General features: G+C 39.6%; 1 protein-coding gene across 1 annotated transcript in view; it reads right to left on the bottom strand.

Moving 5' to 3' along the window:
* OLA1 (Obg like ATPase 1) overlaps window positions 1-17,781 on the bottom strand; it is a 184,190-nt gene that overhangs the window by 75,000 nt on the left and 91,409 nt on the right. The window contains exon 5 of the mRNA XM_062187970.1: window positions 11-186. Coding sequence (XP_062043954.1) covers window positions 11-186 — 176 coding nt within the window. The remainder of the gene's footprint in view (window positions 1-10; window positions 187-17,781) is intronic.

Raw genomic sequence — 17,781 nt, forward strand, 5'->3', positions numbered from 1 at the left:
TTTTACTTACATATTCAGGTTTTAGTTTTTTATCGCCTCCTCTCACAGCCACCTTTTCTAGTTTATCTATAATGGGCCCAATCATTTCCTCATCTTTAAGCTGAAGCTCTTCATGTATTATTTCTATATCTCGAATAGGATCTACACTTCCTTCAACATGCGTGATATCATCATCTTCAAAAGCACCTAAAATGAATTAAAGGGAAGCAATTCAATAAACAAATAATACAGAGGGCCATTATGATTAGAGTGAGTAGGATGAAAAATTCCTAGAAGGTTAACAAATAGCTATAATGAATAAATTATTATGAATTCTACACAAGTAGGACATGGTATCTTTTTTCTCATTTAGTAATACTTAAGGTACTAGCAAGAAAACAGTACTTCAAGAGCCTCAACATTTCAAAAATTGATTGAAACAAATACAATTATGGTCTTTACAGGAAGTAAATTATATTCCACAACTACTGGCATTTCCAAGTTTGGTACATTAAAAGATAGAGAATGCCAGGCATGAAAGCCTGAAGTTCTAAACTGCATTATTAGGGTTTCCAAGGGAAACCAGATTTGGGGGGGGAAGCCTGAAATCATCTGGCAGACCTCTTCCCTGCTTCAATCTACTTTATCACTGTGGTTCTGACGGTGATTAGATAATGAACCACTCAGACACACAATTTACACAGCAGCTAATTTCATCGGCCTGATTTGAGGGTATGGTTTTTAGGGGGCTATCAAAGAAGCAGATGAAGGTGCATTTGTCATATATGAGTGACAACCATTCACACTATCTGAACAAAATGGTGCTGGCCCTTATTAGAAACACATGCTATTATCACATATTTAAAGTGCAGTTGAAGCCATAATTTCAAATTGCCAACTGGAAACATAAGGGTAAAACAACCAGATATTACTGAAGCATGTGTACTGACTTCATGCCCTTTTGAAGACATAATGTGGCAACATAATTCAACTGGGATTTACTCAAATTACCAGATAAAGAAGAGTATCACACACAAAAAAATGAACAAATCCTAAGAAATATTATAAGCAGAAAGCAATGACATGCCGCAAAACAATAAACACATTTACAAACAAATTAATTCCATCAAAATTACTAATTAGATTATAATCCCAAAATGAGATGTTTCCAAACATAAAACATCAATTGTTTTAGATAGAGGTATAGAAATCATGAGACAGTTTGCTTGAGTCTGATAAGAGAAATAGTGAATACAGCTCATTCTTAGCTACAAAAGAAGACATTCTTGTTTCAGCATACAAGGAAGTTTTTAAATATAATTTTCCAGAATTAAAAATTAAGTTTATATCTTAGTGAAGATTTCTCAGTAATAATAACAAACATAAGTATATGATTGCAATTAAAATATAAATAATATTTAGGTATTTTGGCATAACATGCTATAACATCAAATTTATATGAAAAAATTATCAATAAATAATGATATATTTTACTAATAAATGACAGTAATTTCAGTAAATATTTTAAGAAGCAGTTATTTATTTCCTGAGAGCCAAAGAGACAGAGCTCCCACCCACCAGTTCCCTCCTCAAATGCTAGCAACAGCTCTGGGTGGCCCAAACAAAGCTGGAAGGCAGGAACTCAATACAGGTCTCCCACGTAGGCAATGACAGGAACTCAATCACTTGAGTTACAACTGCAGTCTCCCAGGGTGTTCATAGGCAAAAAGCCGGAGTCAGGAGCTGCAGCCAGGGGTGTCTTAAACAGCATCTTAACTTCTAAGCTAAATGCCAACCTCTAGATCATGGTTTTTAGCTTTTCAAAAGATTCATTTAAAAGGTGAAGTGACAGAAAGAGGGAGAGCCTGAAGGCAGGGCGAAATCTTCCATCCCCTGGTTCACTCCCCAAATGCCCACAACAGCAAGAGCCAGGACAGGCTGTAGCCAAGAGCCAGGAACTCCATGCTGGTCTCTCACATGGATGGCAAGGGCCACAAGACTGCCTTCCCAGGCGCATTACCAGGAAGTTGGATAAGAAGAGCAACAGGAATTCAAATGGGTGCTCTGATACAGGACCTCTGGTGGGCTTAACCTGCCATGTCACAACGCCAGACCCTAGGTAAATTTTTTTGAATCTTATGAAAATATGAAAGAAGTACCCCTGGAGAAATGACATTGTTTACTTTTTGTTATGATTCTATACATCTTGCACAAATGACACAATAAAATAGGAAAGTGAAGATAATTTCTTCACATCAAAACAATACAACATGCTCACTTATGGAAGTAACTAAGCTTTCTTTGACACTCAGATTGAAAAATATCCTATGTATTTTCTTTCCATAGGAAGCAAAGTAATCTCATCAACAACATCCTTACAGTAAATGTATCAGCAGTTTTTAAATGGCAATTTTTTCATTAAAACTGTCAGATAAACCCAGGGAATAACAAAGAACCTAGTAACTCTTAATTCTTCTAGAAGCAAAGAAAACAAAGCATTCTGATTATCTGAGCTAATCCAAAGGCAAAACCTGGAATAAAGACGGAAGGAAGAGGAAATCACCTCCCTATCTTACAACCTTACAATTGTTTTCTAGATTGTATTTTGCCTAGATTCTGCCAAGATGTATTCTAAGAAAGGAGTTTTATGGCTGTATCATTGCTACTGTTAACATCCCCCTACCCCAACCCCACCAAATCCCAAGGGAAAAACTTAATAAAACACAGACTTGTACATACTCTGGATGACACTGTTGTTTACTTGCCCTTCAAGCTTAGTTTTACGTAATTTGTACTGTGTAGTGTAACTTACTATGGGAAGAATCTAAATTTATTTTTGAAAATAAGTATTGCCCAAGTATTTTTTTTTTAAACCAAAGTGGGGGCCGGCATTGTGGCGTAGTGGGTAAAGCCAGCGCCTGCATTGCCAGCATCGCATATGGCCAACTAGGGAGTGAACCAGCACAAAAGATTCTCTCTCTCTCTGCCTCTCCTCTCTGTGTGTAACTCTGACTTTCAAGTAAATTAATAAATCTTTAAAAAAAAAAAAAAAAAAAAAAAAAACTGGGGCCAGTGCTGTGGTGTAACAGGTAAAGCAGCCACCTGCAGTGCCAACACCCCATATGGGCACCGGTTCGAGTCCCCAGCTCCTCCACTTCCAATCCAGCTCTCTGTTATGGCCTGGGAAAGCAGTGGAAGATTGTCCTAGGCCTTGGACCCCTGCACCCGCATGGTAGACCTGGGAGAAGCTCCTGGCTCCTGCCTTCACAATGGCGCAGCTCCAACCGTTGCGGACAATTGGGGAGTGAACCAGTGGATGGAAGACCTCTCTCTCTTTCTCTCTGCCTCTGCTTCTTTCTCTGTGTAACTCTGACTTTCAAATAAATAAATAAATCTTTAAAAAAACAAACAAACAAAACTGAGAGAGAGTACAGATTTGCCTCCCGCCACCACAATCACCAGCCCCTGCTGGCCATGGAATTATTACCAATTCACTAGCACAATTTTATCCTGCTCCATGGCCAAAATGATTTATTTCAATTTGACTGAACTAACTAAAAGTGTCTAGCTCTAATGCACATGTAAGTTCAAAAGACACAGATTACAGGACACTATGCTGAATCACTTAGTGGGCTTTTTTTTTTTAAATTTATTAGAGAGGTAGAGTTATAGACAGAGAGAGGGAGATACAGAGAGAAAAGTCTTCCACACACTGGTTCACTCTCCAAATGGCCGCAATGGCCAGAGCTGGGCAGACCCAAGCTGGGAGCCAGGGGCTTTTTCTTGGTCTTCCCAACAGGTACAGGGGCCCAAGCACTTGGGCCATCTTCTACTGTTTTCCTAGACTATAGCAGAGGGCTAGATCAGAAGAGGAGCAATGGGGACATGAATCAACACCTGTAAGTGCAGCAGGCAGAGGCTTAGCCTATTAAGTCACAGCGCCAGCCCCCTATTACAAGTTTTTTTCAATCCTTTGGACCATGTGAAAGAGAGAGTTTCAGTTTGATTCAGTGTGGTCTTTAATGTCTAATTATAAATCTATTTTTTACTTTAAAAACATTATTTATTTTGGAAGAGTTACAGAGAGAATCTTCCATCTGCTGGTTCACTCCCCAGATGGCTGCAACAGCCAGAGCTGGTCTAGGACAAAGCCAGGAGCCAGGAGCTTCATCTGACTCTCCCACAAGGTGGCAGGGACCCAGGCACTTGGACCATCTCCTGCTGTTCTCCCAGGCACATTAGCAGAGAGCTGGATCGGAAGTGGAACAGCTGGGACTCAAACCAGTGCTCATATGGAATGCCAGCATCGAAGGTGGTGGCTTTACCTACTATGCCACAGTGCTGGCTCCTAAGACCTAGCCTCAGGGTACAAAATTTAGAGTTCAAAATTTAATAAGATTGTAGTTTTAATTTTTATAATTTTCCACCTATATGAGTGCCAGCTTCTTGTTTAAATTAATATAGCCAAAATGTAAGTTACTATGTATAAGGATTAAATTTGGATTCCATTTTTTGGTAAAATTACTTCTAGCAGGAGAATGTCTAAAAAGATTGACTAACTTGGCTCAATAGGCTAATCCTCCACCTGTGGCGCTGGCACACTGGGTTCTAGTCCCGGTTGGGGTGCCGGATTCTGTCCCGGTTGCCCCTCTTCTTTGCTGTGGCCCGGGAGTGCAGTGGAGGATGGCCCAAGTGCTTGGGCCCTGCACCTGCATGGGAGACCAGGAGAAGCACCTGGCTCCTGGCTTCGGATCAGTGCGATGCGCCGGCCGCAGAGCACCAGCCGGAGTGGCCATTGGGGGGTGAACCAACAGAAAAGGAAGACCTTTCTCTCTGTCTTTCAATCTCACTGTCCACTCTGCCTGTCCAAAAAAAAAAAAAAAAAAAGATTGACTAACCATTTTCACAGTGGGGGAAGTAAGGTGATTTGTTTAAATCTGCATCTCCTTGTGTGCTGGCGAGGTGGGCGCTGTTGTGCTGTAATCCACTGACAGGACAGGGGGCTTTTCTGAGGAGATGGCATTTATTTGAGCTGAGGCCAGATTGGCTAGATGGAAGTAGGAATGTAAAGATCTGATGGAAGAAGGTTCTAAGAAGTATCAAAGCTCTAACATGGGAACAAGCTTGAAGTGTTTCAGAAACAGAAATAAGGTCAGCATAATGACTACAGTAGAGGATGGTAAATATGGCAGGTTTAAGATGGAGAGGTAGTTCATACACGCTCATAAACCATGAGAGTTTTGATTTTATTCTACCTGGATGGGAAGCCACTGACTGGAGACTTTTTTTAAAAGATTCATTTATTTACTTGAAAGTCAGAGTTAGAGAGAGGAGGCAGAGCAAAAGAGAGAGGTCTTCCATCCACTGGTTCATTCCCCAATAGGCCGATCCGAAACCAGGAGCCAGGAGCTTCTTCCAGGTCTTCCAAAAGGGTGCAGGGACCCAAGAACTTGGGCCATCTTCCCCTACTTTCCCAGACCACAGCAGAGAGCTGGATCAGAAGTGGAGCAGCCGCGACTTGAACCGGAAGCCATATTGGATGCCAGCACTACAGGCAGCCGCTTTACCCGCTACACACAGCACCAGCCCCTGGAGACTTTTAAATAAAGGGGAAATAGGGTGATACAGCATAGTTTATGACTTAAAGAGGCTACTTGAACTACTTTAAAAATAACAGATTCAGGACTTGTGCTGTGGCATAGTGGGAAAAGTCACTACCTGCAATGCTGCCAGAATTCCATATGGGTGCCGGTTTGAGTCCCAGCTGCTCCGTTTCCAATTCAGCTCCCTGTTAATGGCCCTGGAAAGCAGTGGAGAATGGCCCAAGTGCTTGGGTCCCTGCACCCACATGGGAGACCCAGAAGAAACTAAGAGAGGGGACAAGAGTGACTTCAGAACGTCAGGGGCATGTAGTGATGACCAGGTGAGCAGTAACCTGGGGTAAGAGTATAGAGAACACAAGAAGTGTTTATACTGGGAATATAATTGAGAGCTGGACTAGATGTAGGATGTAAGGTCATGATTAGAGACATAAAATCGAGAACTATCAGATGTGTTTAAAGTTAACGAGTCTGGATGACAAGACAGCTCACTAACATTCAGATGCCTAATGAGGGAGAAAAATTTGGCAAAAGAGACTGAGAATAGGCAAAGTCCAGTCAGGAGAAAACTAGCAGTATGCTCTTTTATGGGAGTGAGAAAGAAAATGTTTCAAGAATAAAGAGATACTCAATTGTGTAGGACTCTGTAGAGGTGAAGAATGGCAAATATAAGTAATTGATCATTGTCTTTGGCTAAAAAGAGGTTCTTTGAGAAATACTTTAATACTTCTTTTTCTGTATCATTTCTTGCACACATCAGAGATGAAGGTTCTATGACTCAAGGATGTAAACATGGACCGATCTTATTTCCTGTGACTCAAGAATATAAAACAGCCAAATTTTAGCACTTTTTTTTTATACTTTTATTTAGTAAATATAAATTTCCAAAATACAGTTTATGGATTACAATGGCTTTCCCCTCCCCATAACTTCCCTCCCATCTCCCACTCCCTCTCCCATTCCATTCACATCAAGATTCATTTTCAATTATCTTTATATACAGATCGATTTAGTATATATTAATTAAAGGTTTCATTAGTTTGTACCCACACAGAATATAAAGTGTAAAATACTGTTTCAGTACTAGTTATAGCATTAATTCACATTGAACAACACATTAAGGACAGAGATCCTACATGAGGAGTAAGTACACAGTGACTCCTGTTGTTGACTTAACAATTTGACAGCACTTCTAAATTCTTTCATTTTTTGAGAATATCCCTCTCTATATTCTGTAAGTAAACCAGCTACATAAAGGAAAACATAAAACACCCTAAGACTTCACAGTCCTTACAAGGTATCCTATCAGTCAAGAAGGGGGCCTACTTTAGAAGTCAGAGCCACTTTCAAAGTTTCATATTTCAAATAAGCTGGCATAAATAAACATCAAAACAAAAATTAAGGGGCCAGAGCTGTGTCACAGTGGGTAAAGCCAGTGCCTGCAGTGCCAGCATCCCATATGGGTGCCGGTTGGAGTCTTAGCTGCTCCAATTCTGATCCAGCTCTCTGCTATGGCCTGGGAAAGCAGTGGAAGATGGCCCAAGTCCTTGGGCATCTGCACCCGAGTGAGAGACTGGAAGAAGCTCCTGGCTCCTGGCTTCAGATCAGCGCAGCTCTGGCCCTTGCTGCCAATTCGAGAGTGAACCAGCGGATGGAAGACCTCTCTCTCTCTCTCTACCTCTCTCTCCCAGTGCAACTCTGACTTTCAAGCAAATAAATAAAAAAAAATTAAACTTCAACAACTGCAGGTTGTTGAATCTTCAATACTATACAAAACACCAAGAATGAATGAAGATTACTACATTCATATAAGTATTAAAATCAAGTCACACAAAAGCCTTTCAGAAATCTCCTAGGTAATTCTATGCCTAATGGCCATGGAAGGTCTTCAGAGTTCTCAGGAAAGAAAATGTGACTCAAAAATTTTATATACAGGGGTGAGATTTAGCCTAGCTATATCAGAGTACCTAGGTTCAATAACTAGCTCTGGCCCCCTTACTCCAGCTTCCTGCTAAAGCAGACCCTGGGTGGCAGTGTTGAGGGCTCACATAATTGTGTTCCTGCCACCCATGTGGAAGATCTGGATGATGTATGGATTTTGGGAGTAAACCAGCAGATGGAAGTAAACCAATAGATGGGAGCTCAAATGAGCACTCTTTGGCTTTGCGTGCGTGTCTTATCTTGTCTCTCTGGCTCTCAAAGAAAAGTTAAGAATTTGTATCCAGCCAAGCAGTTCTTCCTTGTCAGGAATAAAGGTCAATGGTGAATACACTGTGCACTTTATGTACTCTCCATATAATTTAAGATTAAACAACTTCAGGAATTATGTTAGTAAACTGGAACATATAAACTATGAAAAATTAATAAAAAGGAAGATTGGGAGAGGTAAAGTAATGCACTCATTTAATCAGCTAAGGGAACTACAGATGCTGTTAAAGATAAAAAAGTTGGGGCCAGCGCTGTGGCATAGTAGGATAAGCCTCCGCCTGCAGCGCTGGCATCCCATATGGGTGCCAGTTCCTGTCCTAGATGCTCCTCTTCTGATCCAACTCTCTGTTATGGCCTAGGAAAACAGTGGAAAATAGCCCAAGCCCTTGGGCTCCTATACCCATGTGGGAGACCCAGAAGAAGCTCCTGGTCCCTGGCTCCTAGCTTCGGATTGGCCCAACTCCAGCCGTTGCAGTCATCTGGGGAGTGAACCAGCAAAAGGAAGACCTTTCTTTCTGTTTCTCCCTCATGGTCTATAACTCTACCTCTCAAATAAATAAATAAATAAATCTTCCATTAAAATATAAACACATTATTAAAAATATTCTCTACAACTTTTTAGTGTTTTTATGATCCTTTTTCTGAACTCTACATGATAATTTAGGAACATCTCTTTTGTAAAAACATACTTGAAGTTCAGTAATTTCATAACTTCAGGTTATGAAACTCAAAATAAAATTTAGTATTCTACTTAAAATAGTCCATTCACTATATGAGCACTTCTATTTAAAATTGCATCTCTCTTTTCATGACACCAACCAAACACCAATGAAATTAATTTCTGGGCATCAAGCTATTGAGTAATTAGTTATTTTTGAAGACATACTTATTTATTTGAAAGAGTAAATGTGTGAGTGAGAGAGAGATCGATCTTACAACAGGTCTCCCACAAGGGCAGCAAGGGGCCCAAGCACTTGGGCCATCTTCTGCTGCTTTCCCAGGCACATCAGCAGGAAACTGGATCAGAAGTAGAGCAGTTGGCTATTTAATATGGGATGCTGGTGTTGCAAGTCACAGCTTAACCCATTGTGCCACAATGCCAGCTTGGGTCATTTTTTAAGCTTCTTCATCATGTTTGTCTTACTTAAAATTTTTAAATGAACATGTGTTGCTTTTGTAAACATGAGACAATCTGACATTCTTTTTTAAACACAATAAACACGTTTAACTTGCAAAAAAATCTGCACAAATTTTAGTTAAAATTTCCTTTCACAACAGAGGATGTACTCTTTTCAGAGTAGTATGTACTCTTTTTGAGGTCTCCAACATTTTCATTGCTTTCCCCTTATCTCCCACTACCTAGGGGATGACCTACAAATTTTCTTCCTTCACAGGGAAAATGTTTGCTATTTTTGGAGAATCAAACCACTTCTTTGTTTTTATCCTGCTTTTATACTATTTCTGATCAATTCTCTATCACCTCTCTTTCTTCCTTTTAAATATTTATTTGAAAGGTAGAGTTACAGGGAGAGGGAGGGAGAGACACGATAATCTTCTATCCGCTGGTTTAATGGTCTGGGCTGGGCCAGGCCAAAGCCAGGAGCCAGGAGCTTCATCCAGGTCTCCCATGTGGATGACACTTGCACCACCTTTGGCTGCTTTTCCAGACCATTATCAGGGAGCTGGATCAGAAGTGGAGCAGCTGGGACTCAAATCAGCACCCATATGGAATGCCCATGTCGCAGGCAGCAGCTTTACCCATTATACCACAACACTGGCCCAAATTTCTCTACCATATCTGTTCTAGATCTCTTATTCTTTCCTAAGGAAATGTGCTCTATAGATGGTTTGATTTCCTGAGACCTCAATCTAGTATTCCTCTCTCGCCCATACTCTTTGTATTACCTCTATTTCCACTAATAGTTTCCCATCAACATGCAAGTAAGCTTAAGATGTTATATTGAACCAATCATTTCAGTCACCCCTGGACTTCAATTCCCACTCCAGCTATGGTTTTCGTCAGTTCAGATTCAGGCTTTCTAAAAGTGCTTTCTGTACCTGCTCTTTCCATTTCTTTACATCCTATTTATAACTCAACCCACTGTATCTGGCATACGACTATAATAAGCTGCCAGAAACTGATCTTATAAAGGACACCAGTGACTTGCCTTCATGATGCTGGATCCAACAACCATTCTTCAGGAATGGCTGCTCAGTAGATCTAACTTCAGAGCACTGAAATAGTTTCTTCCATTGCTTCTTTCTATTCATAATTTCTTGGTTTTCTTCTATTTTATCTAGTCACTTTTCAGGTCATTCATTTTCTTGTTGTAATTTCCCCCATAAATGTTGATGTCTCTTTTAGCTCTGTTCTCTTCTACCTCGTTACACTCTAACAAAATCTTCAGTCCAGACCTCCCCTGAGTAGTTCCAGTATATGCTGGGTTAATATCAAATAAAATAAAACCCCAAATAGCTTTTTTTTTTTTGGTAGATATATAAATAATTTCTTTTTTAAAGAGGATTTTTAAAAATATTTTATTTATTTGAGAGGTAGAGTTACAGACAGTGAGAGGTACAGACAGAGAGAAAGGTCTTCCATCCACTGGCTCACTCCCCAGATGGCTGCAACTGCTGGCGCTGGGCCACACTGAAGGACCTGAAACTTCCTCCAGGTCTCCCACAAGGGTGAGGGGCCCAAGCCGTTGGGCCATCCTCCACTGCTTTCCCAGGCCATAGCAGAGAGCTGGATCTGAAGAGGAGGAGCCAGGAATCAAACAGGCACCCATAAGGGATGCTGGCACTACAGGCGGAGGATTAACCTAATGTGCCCCAGCACTGGCCCCCTATAAGTAATTTCTTCCTTTTTTTTTTTAAAGATTTTATTTATTTATTTGAGAAATAGAGTTACAGACAGTGAGAGGGAGAGACAGAAAGGTCTTCCTTCCGCTGGTTCACTCCCCAAATGGCCTAAACAGCCGCAGCTGCGCAGATCCAAAGCCAGGAGCCAGGTGCTTCTTCCCGGTCTCCCATGCAGGTGCAGGGGCCCAAGCACTTGGGCCATCTTCTACTGCTTTCCTAGACCACAACAGAGAGCTACTGGAAGAGGAGGAGCCAGGACTAGAACCGGCAAATATGGGATGTCAGCGCCGCAGGCGGAAGATTAACCTACTGTACCATGGCGCCGCCCCCCCCATAAGTAATTTCTAACATAATTTTCCATCACTTGCAAATTGCCAATATTTATACTAAAATTATGACTTTTAAAAATTTATTTAACAGACAGACTTACAAAGAGAGAGGGAGATGGAGAGACAGAAAGATCTTCCATCTGTCGGTGCATTTGTTATTTGGTATTTGTGGAGTTACTTGTTGGTTTCTTCTTTGTTTTTTCACTTGGCAGCTTTTATCTTTGGACTATGAGTGGTTTAGTGGAGTGTCTGCTTTCGGGGAATACCTAGAGGCGTGTGGTGAGTGTGCCCAGGGAGCTCTGTTCAGTTGTCCAGGGTGAGTTGTGTGTCTGAGGTGACACACCCAGGTTTGGCAAATCCCTCTTTTATTTTGGTAAATCTTTTTTTTTTTTTTTTTTAATCAGAGGAGAGGTTTCTTCTTGTCTGTTGGGAAAGACTCAGCTGAGCTCCTCTCCTTGAAGGAGACCAGTGACTGGGTGCTAGCCACTTGTGTATATTATTTGTCTGCTTTGCTACAAAAACCACACAAAGGATCTGTGCAGTCCTCAAGCTCCAATTCCCCAGTAACGTCCCTCACCAGGTAAGCAGGAAGCCCTGATCATGTAGAGCCTCCCACAATGCCTTCCCAATATCCCAGCCACACCCTGAGCCTTCTCACACAGCCTTGTTCCACCAAGTCTCCCACAGTCACGAGCACCCAGCCCCATGTCTGTTCTCACCTGACTCAGCAGTCTGCTTGGGTTGCTGCAGTGCGCAAACATAAGCAGGTGCAGCTGTTACATATGTCCAAAATGGTGCCTGCTCTCAGTCAGCTTCTTACAGGATGCTGTTGCAGGGTGATCAGGGAGAGAGAAAACATGCCCCCTCCCTTTGTTTTTTCTCCTTTAGTTTGGCAGATACACTGTCCCCCGTGGGACTCCAAGCTGTATTCCCTGTAGGCTCTTCCTGCAACTTTTTTTCAGTGGCTTAGGCTGCTGCAGTCTGGCTTCCAACGCTGGTGCAGAGATTGTCAGCTGCTGGGGCCCTAAGTTGTGGCAATTTGAGCCAAAACACAGTTGAACTTCAAGGCTTGTAGGACTTGTTTCTGCGTTAAATAAGATGTCTCGTTTTTAAACACTTTCCTTAAGATAGGAGGAGAGCATCTATACTTCAAAACCAATCTGCCTGGGGCCAGTGCTGTGGCATAGCAGGTTAAACTGCTGCCTGCAGCACCAGCATCCCATATGTGCACTGGTTCAAGTACCATCTGCTCTACTTCCTGTCCAGCTCCCTGCTAATGTGCCTTGGAAAGCAGTGGAAGATGGTCCAAATTCTTGGGTCCCTGCCACCTACATGAGAGATCAGGAAGAATCTCCTGGCTCCTTGCTGTTGTGGCCATTTGGGGAGTGAACCAGAGGATGGAAGATCTGTCTGTCTGTCTCTCCTCTCTTTCTGTAAATCTGCCTTTCAAATAAATAAATAAAATAAATCTTTAAAAAATGAAAACAATTCACCTTCTATAACAATACAGGTTGAGCATCCTTTCTCCAGGGCCAGAAGTGTTTTGGATCTGTTTCTGATTTTGAAATATTTGCACAGACATAATGAGATATGTTAGGAGTGTGACCAAATCCTAAACATAAAATGCATTTATATTTCAAATGTAATTTATATACAGAAACTCAAGGCAATTTTATATAATATTTTTAATAATTTTGAGCATTAAAACAAAGTTTGCATGTCTCAACGAAAGGGACTGGGAAGATCTTTTTCTTTTTGAGAGCACTGAATAAACTATATGTTGTATGCCTGCCTTTTGATTGTGACCCATCACAAAAGATCAGGTGTGGAATTTTTCACTTGTGGAATCAAGTCAGCACCCAAAACGTTTTGGATCTCACATTTCGAATTTGGGATGCTTAACCTGCATCATGGAACAAGGCAAATTTTGGAACACAAAAAAGAAAAAATTTATCACTAAAGTAACAAAATTCTGCTAAAAGGATGTAGTCTTAAGTCTCTACTGAGTTTGAAGTAAATGAAAAAAATTGTATCAATCAAATTATAATTACTTGAAGTGGATATATTTATAGAGCTTAGGAGAAACACAATACTTCTTAAACATATAAAGTAGGAATAATTGGTCTAGTAATGTAAACTGTTAATTATTTGATGCAAAAGCATAGATGAAATAGCATAACTGGACCTGGTGTGTTATATTTATTTAAAATAACAAATCAATCAAAGAGAGTCTTTAGAATCTTCAACCTTCATTTTTCAGGGATAAGCCTACTATTTGAAAAACAGTGAAGCCCCTAAGATAACCCAGTCTATGCTGCAGCCTGAGCATTTAATGTTAGAATAGAAAACAGAACATGAATTCTCTGTCTTCTCATCTTCCTTCCTACTCTCCAATCACAGGAAAAGACTCTAACACTAAATCTTGGCCAAGAAGAATACCACCATTCCTTTAACATATTCAAATTGATGAAGGTTTTCAAAAAGATTACTAAAATAAAATACACATGTGGCTGACTTGGAGGGAGCAATCTAAAGTTAAGAAAATTATAAGAGGCCAATGCTATGGTGTAGTGGCTAAGGCTGCTATTTGCTCCACTTCTAATCCAACTCCCTGCTAATGCGCCTGGGAAAGCAATACAAACTGATTCAGGTACTTAGGCCTCTACACCTACATGGGAGACCTAGAAGAAGCTCCTGGCTCCTGGCTTTGGATTGGCACAGCTCTGGCCGTTGCAGCCATTTGGGGAGTGAACCAGTGGATACAAGATCTCTTTTTCTCTCTCTCCTTCTCTCTCTCTGTAACTCTGCCTTTCAAATAAATAAATCTTTTAAAAAATAAATTATAAATTCTCATTAATGCAGGACTTATGCACAAAGCAAGTGACTTATATGGAAGCAATCAACTAATGCTGCAAGTAAAAATAATTCTAAATCTTGACAAGATAATTAGTATAGTAGAAAATACAATAGTAAGTAGTCAGGTTCTTTAAAAACCTTACAATGTTCTTTATTTTTATTTTGTAAAAATATTTATTTGAAAGTTAAAGTGACAGAACACGGTAGGACACACACACCTTCCATCTGCTGGTTCACTCCCCAAATGGCCCCAAAGGCCAGGCTGAAGCCAGGATCCCAGAACTTCATCTGGGTTTACCACATGTGTGGCAAGGGTTCTAAGTACTTTGGCCATCTTCCACTGCCTTCCCAGGTGCATTAGCAGGCAGCTGGATTGGAAGCAGAGCAGTTGGGACCCAAACCAGAGCTCCAGAATGGGATGCCAGTGTCACAAGTAGAAGCTTAACCTGTTGTGCCATGGCACTGGCCCCTTTCCCTAATTTTAAGAGTTCATTTAAGTTAAAAATAATAGGCAAGCATTTCAAAGTGGCCATGGAAATCTAATTAAAAAATAAGTTTTCTTTGGTGTTAAACTTAACCAGAAGTTTCCAAAAGTTTATGAAAAACATATATTATGAAAAACCTATGCATGAATTTCCAAAAAAAAAATTTGCGCCAAAATCAACATCTTTTAGTTTCACTTTCCCACAAGTTTTCTGAAGTATCCTTGTATATATATTTTTTTATTTAAAGATTCATTTTATTGATTGGAAAGGCAAAGAGAGAGAGAGAGAGAGAGAGAGAGAGAGAGAGAGACAACTTCCATCCACTGGTTTACTCCCCAGATGGCTGTAACAGCCTGGGCTGCAGCAGGCGGCAGTAAGGAGGCAGCACCTCAGTCAGGTCTTTCATGTGGGTGGCAGGGGCCCACACACTTGTGACATTCTCCTTTGCCTTCCAGAAGCCATAGTCAGAGGTTGGATGGGAGGCAGATGGAGGACTTCATCCCAGGAATTCCAATACAGGATGTGGGCAAAAGCAAGCTTGTACATTTTTAAATGAGTGAAAAACAAATATTGAGTAGGAAGGATGAGGTAAATAGAAAAAAACAAGCAGATAGGAAGACATGGAAAGTGATAAAAACAGAGGTTAAATTAGTGAGGTAGCAAGTAAAAAGCCTTTGGTTATGACTGACTGACACACCTAAGAAACAACATATTCAAACATTATTCAATTAATTCTTTTAAATATACAGAAACCAGAAAATCCTAATAGTTACTTATATTCTAGATAATTAGACATTCGTACCATTAAGGAATCCTTAACATCACTTAAAGTTATGAATTATAATCCAGAGTCAACATCTGTACTTAATTATACTCAATTGCTCAATGATTTTAGATTTTTAGTTGCTGCAATATTACAACTGTTTCCAAAGAAGTAGTCAGAAAAGAAGTACCTTAATGAGAACTAGCATTCATCTCTCAGTAAGGTTCTTACTTCTTATATAATACATACTTTAAATGTGTAAAGGAAAATTTAATCAATGATACTATGAATTAATATTAATTGAGATTCTGTTCTGCTTCAGTGTTGAACTAGATGCTATGCAATTTTACTTACATTTCCCAATAACCATTTTACTAACTTATTAACTTCTAAAAAATCATTTAGCTCTCTGCCAGCAGAGAAAGCCCTGTATAAACTGGCCTTGCCTCAATTTTTCAACCTCACCACCAAATCCTCAGCTCAAGCCAAATTCATGTGCTAACTTATTAAGCCCTGTAAGTTCCTGCTGCTTAACTGTCACTCTGTTTTTACTCTCCCCCTTTCTTGGGTCTCAAAGATGCAACTGTGTATCCTTTCTTTCATTAATTAATCCATCCTTAAAATGCATAACTCTATTTCCCAATTAGCTATGAGAATAAGGCAGTTTCGGAGAAATTCAATTCTAAGAGATCTCTATCATCCCCGAGTCAAGGAAGAATCACAGACTTGTTTCCAGAAAGTATAATAAAACTGATAATTAAATATATTACCCTAAATGTGGGTCCCGTGCTAAACATATGGCTAACTATGGATTCTAAGAAAATCCACACTTAGACCTTTCCCAGGAATAAGCTTTTAAGGAGAGAAAAATGCAAGGAGAGAAATAACAAACTAGAATTGTGTTTACTATCAGTTCTAAAGCAAAGAATATGGGGTCATGTAAAGTCTCTGCCATTCAAGAAATAAACTAAAACAACAAATCAGAATTTTACTTCTAAATGTTGGTTCCCATAATATTCCATAACCCTCCACTTGGAAACAAACTGAACTCTCAATGCTTTCCTTTATTCCTGTTTCATTCTATTACTCATCCCTTTGCTTGGAATAGTCTTCCTCCCCCATTTATTTTTTTAAAAAATTACATAAAATATCTTTCATGGACTTAATTAAATGTCACTGAAATATCTCCACAACATTGCCTTCCTAACCATAGCTGATATTTGAATTGCTACAATAATCTGTCCATTCTATTCACAGGACATGTGGCTTTATATTAAGTGTTAGAATATTGTATTCCACTCCTAGTTACCTAAGCTTAGGGATTATGTCTTAAATACTTTTCTAGTTCCCCACTAGTGCCTTGATCAGAGCTGATACACAATTGGTTAAAAGGTAAAGTGATGAATAAAGGAATCAATGTATGAATGAATTCTCAAGCACTAATTAGCACTAGGAATGAAAAATGGTTAGAGGGAACTATAGATTCTAGATGAAGCTAAATGTACAGCACAACAGTCAAGGAGTAATTTCACAGCACACAATAAGATACTTAGCAAGTATTTTAAAAGGGCTAAGCACATCAATCACGTAACAGAGAAGGGAAGCTTGAAGCACTGCGAGCAATAGACTGCACTAACAGATGTGTGAGGTTTCTTCAGTCTTATCCTTTCACCTTCAAAAGGTTATACAATTCCTGCGCAGATTTCTCAAAGTGTTATGATCTTTCTTTTGTTCACATTCTCTTTAAGTGATTAACAGTTATGAACAAGAAGATATAACAGCTTGGAGAGAGACTGTCACAAAACAGTTAACTGCTGAATATTAGTTATAAGAATGATACGAAAGTGGTAAATATTAAAGCAAAAAGAAAACAAAGCAGACCTTACAAAGTTTTTTTGTCTAGTGGGTAGAAAGAATGATAACAAATTGAGAAAAAATGAAAATGTGGCCAGTCACCAAGTTGGAGATGTATAATAGCTAAAGATACACATTTTATTAGACACATTTAAGAAACATATACTGAATGTGAATCATGAGAATGAACTAGATAGCAAATTTCAGAGAAAAAAAAACCTGAATAAATGGTTTCTGCTTTCCAAAGCGTTTATTTACAATATAAAAAGGGAGACAGACCAGTACATAAAAATACAAGCCAGGAAGTGGAGCATGAAAGGCAATAGTCATTATTCAGTACAAGGTAATAGGAAGCCTCATGGTTTCAAATTGGGACACTGGTGTTACGTGGATGATTTAAAATTCACATAAAGATTCATGGTACAGGTTTGGGTAGAAGCACAAATTATTTTTTCATTCCATATTTAAGCATATTGATGTTGGGAGAAGAGATAAAAATATTGCCTCTAGTATTAGAGTTTGAAAATGTTGTTTGAATGCCTAAAAAATGTAAACTTGTAACAGGTGTTAATCAGTCAAGTAAATTGCTGACTATTAATTGTAAAAGAACTATGCTGATGCCTTTATTCATAATATAAGCGGATTCTGACTTTTACCTAGTTTTTCTAACATACAGAAGAACAAACAGAAGGCATGAAAGAGAAAATTCACCAAGAACATCTGGTATTAGAACAGGAAGATGAAGTTTAGGCTCAATCCACATTACATGATAAGGATCCCATTCTTGGATCCAAACAGAAAATATAAATCCTAAAACCAGATAACACCCCTCACAAGTTAATTAC

This window comes from Lepus europaeus, chromosome 1 (genome assembly GCF_033115175.1).
Source record: "Lepus europaeus isolate LE1 chromosome 1, mLepTim1.pri, whole genome shotgun sequence".
NCBI classification, from domain to species: domain Eukaryota; kingdom Metazoa; phylum Chordata; class Mammalia; order Lagomorpha; family Leporidae; genus Lepus; species Lepus europaeus.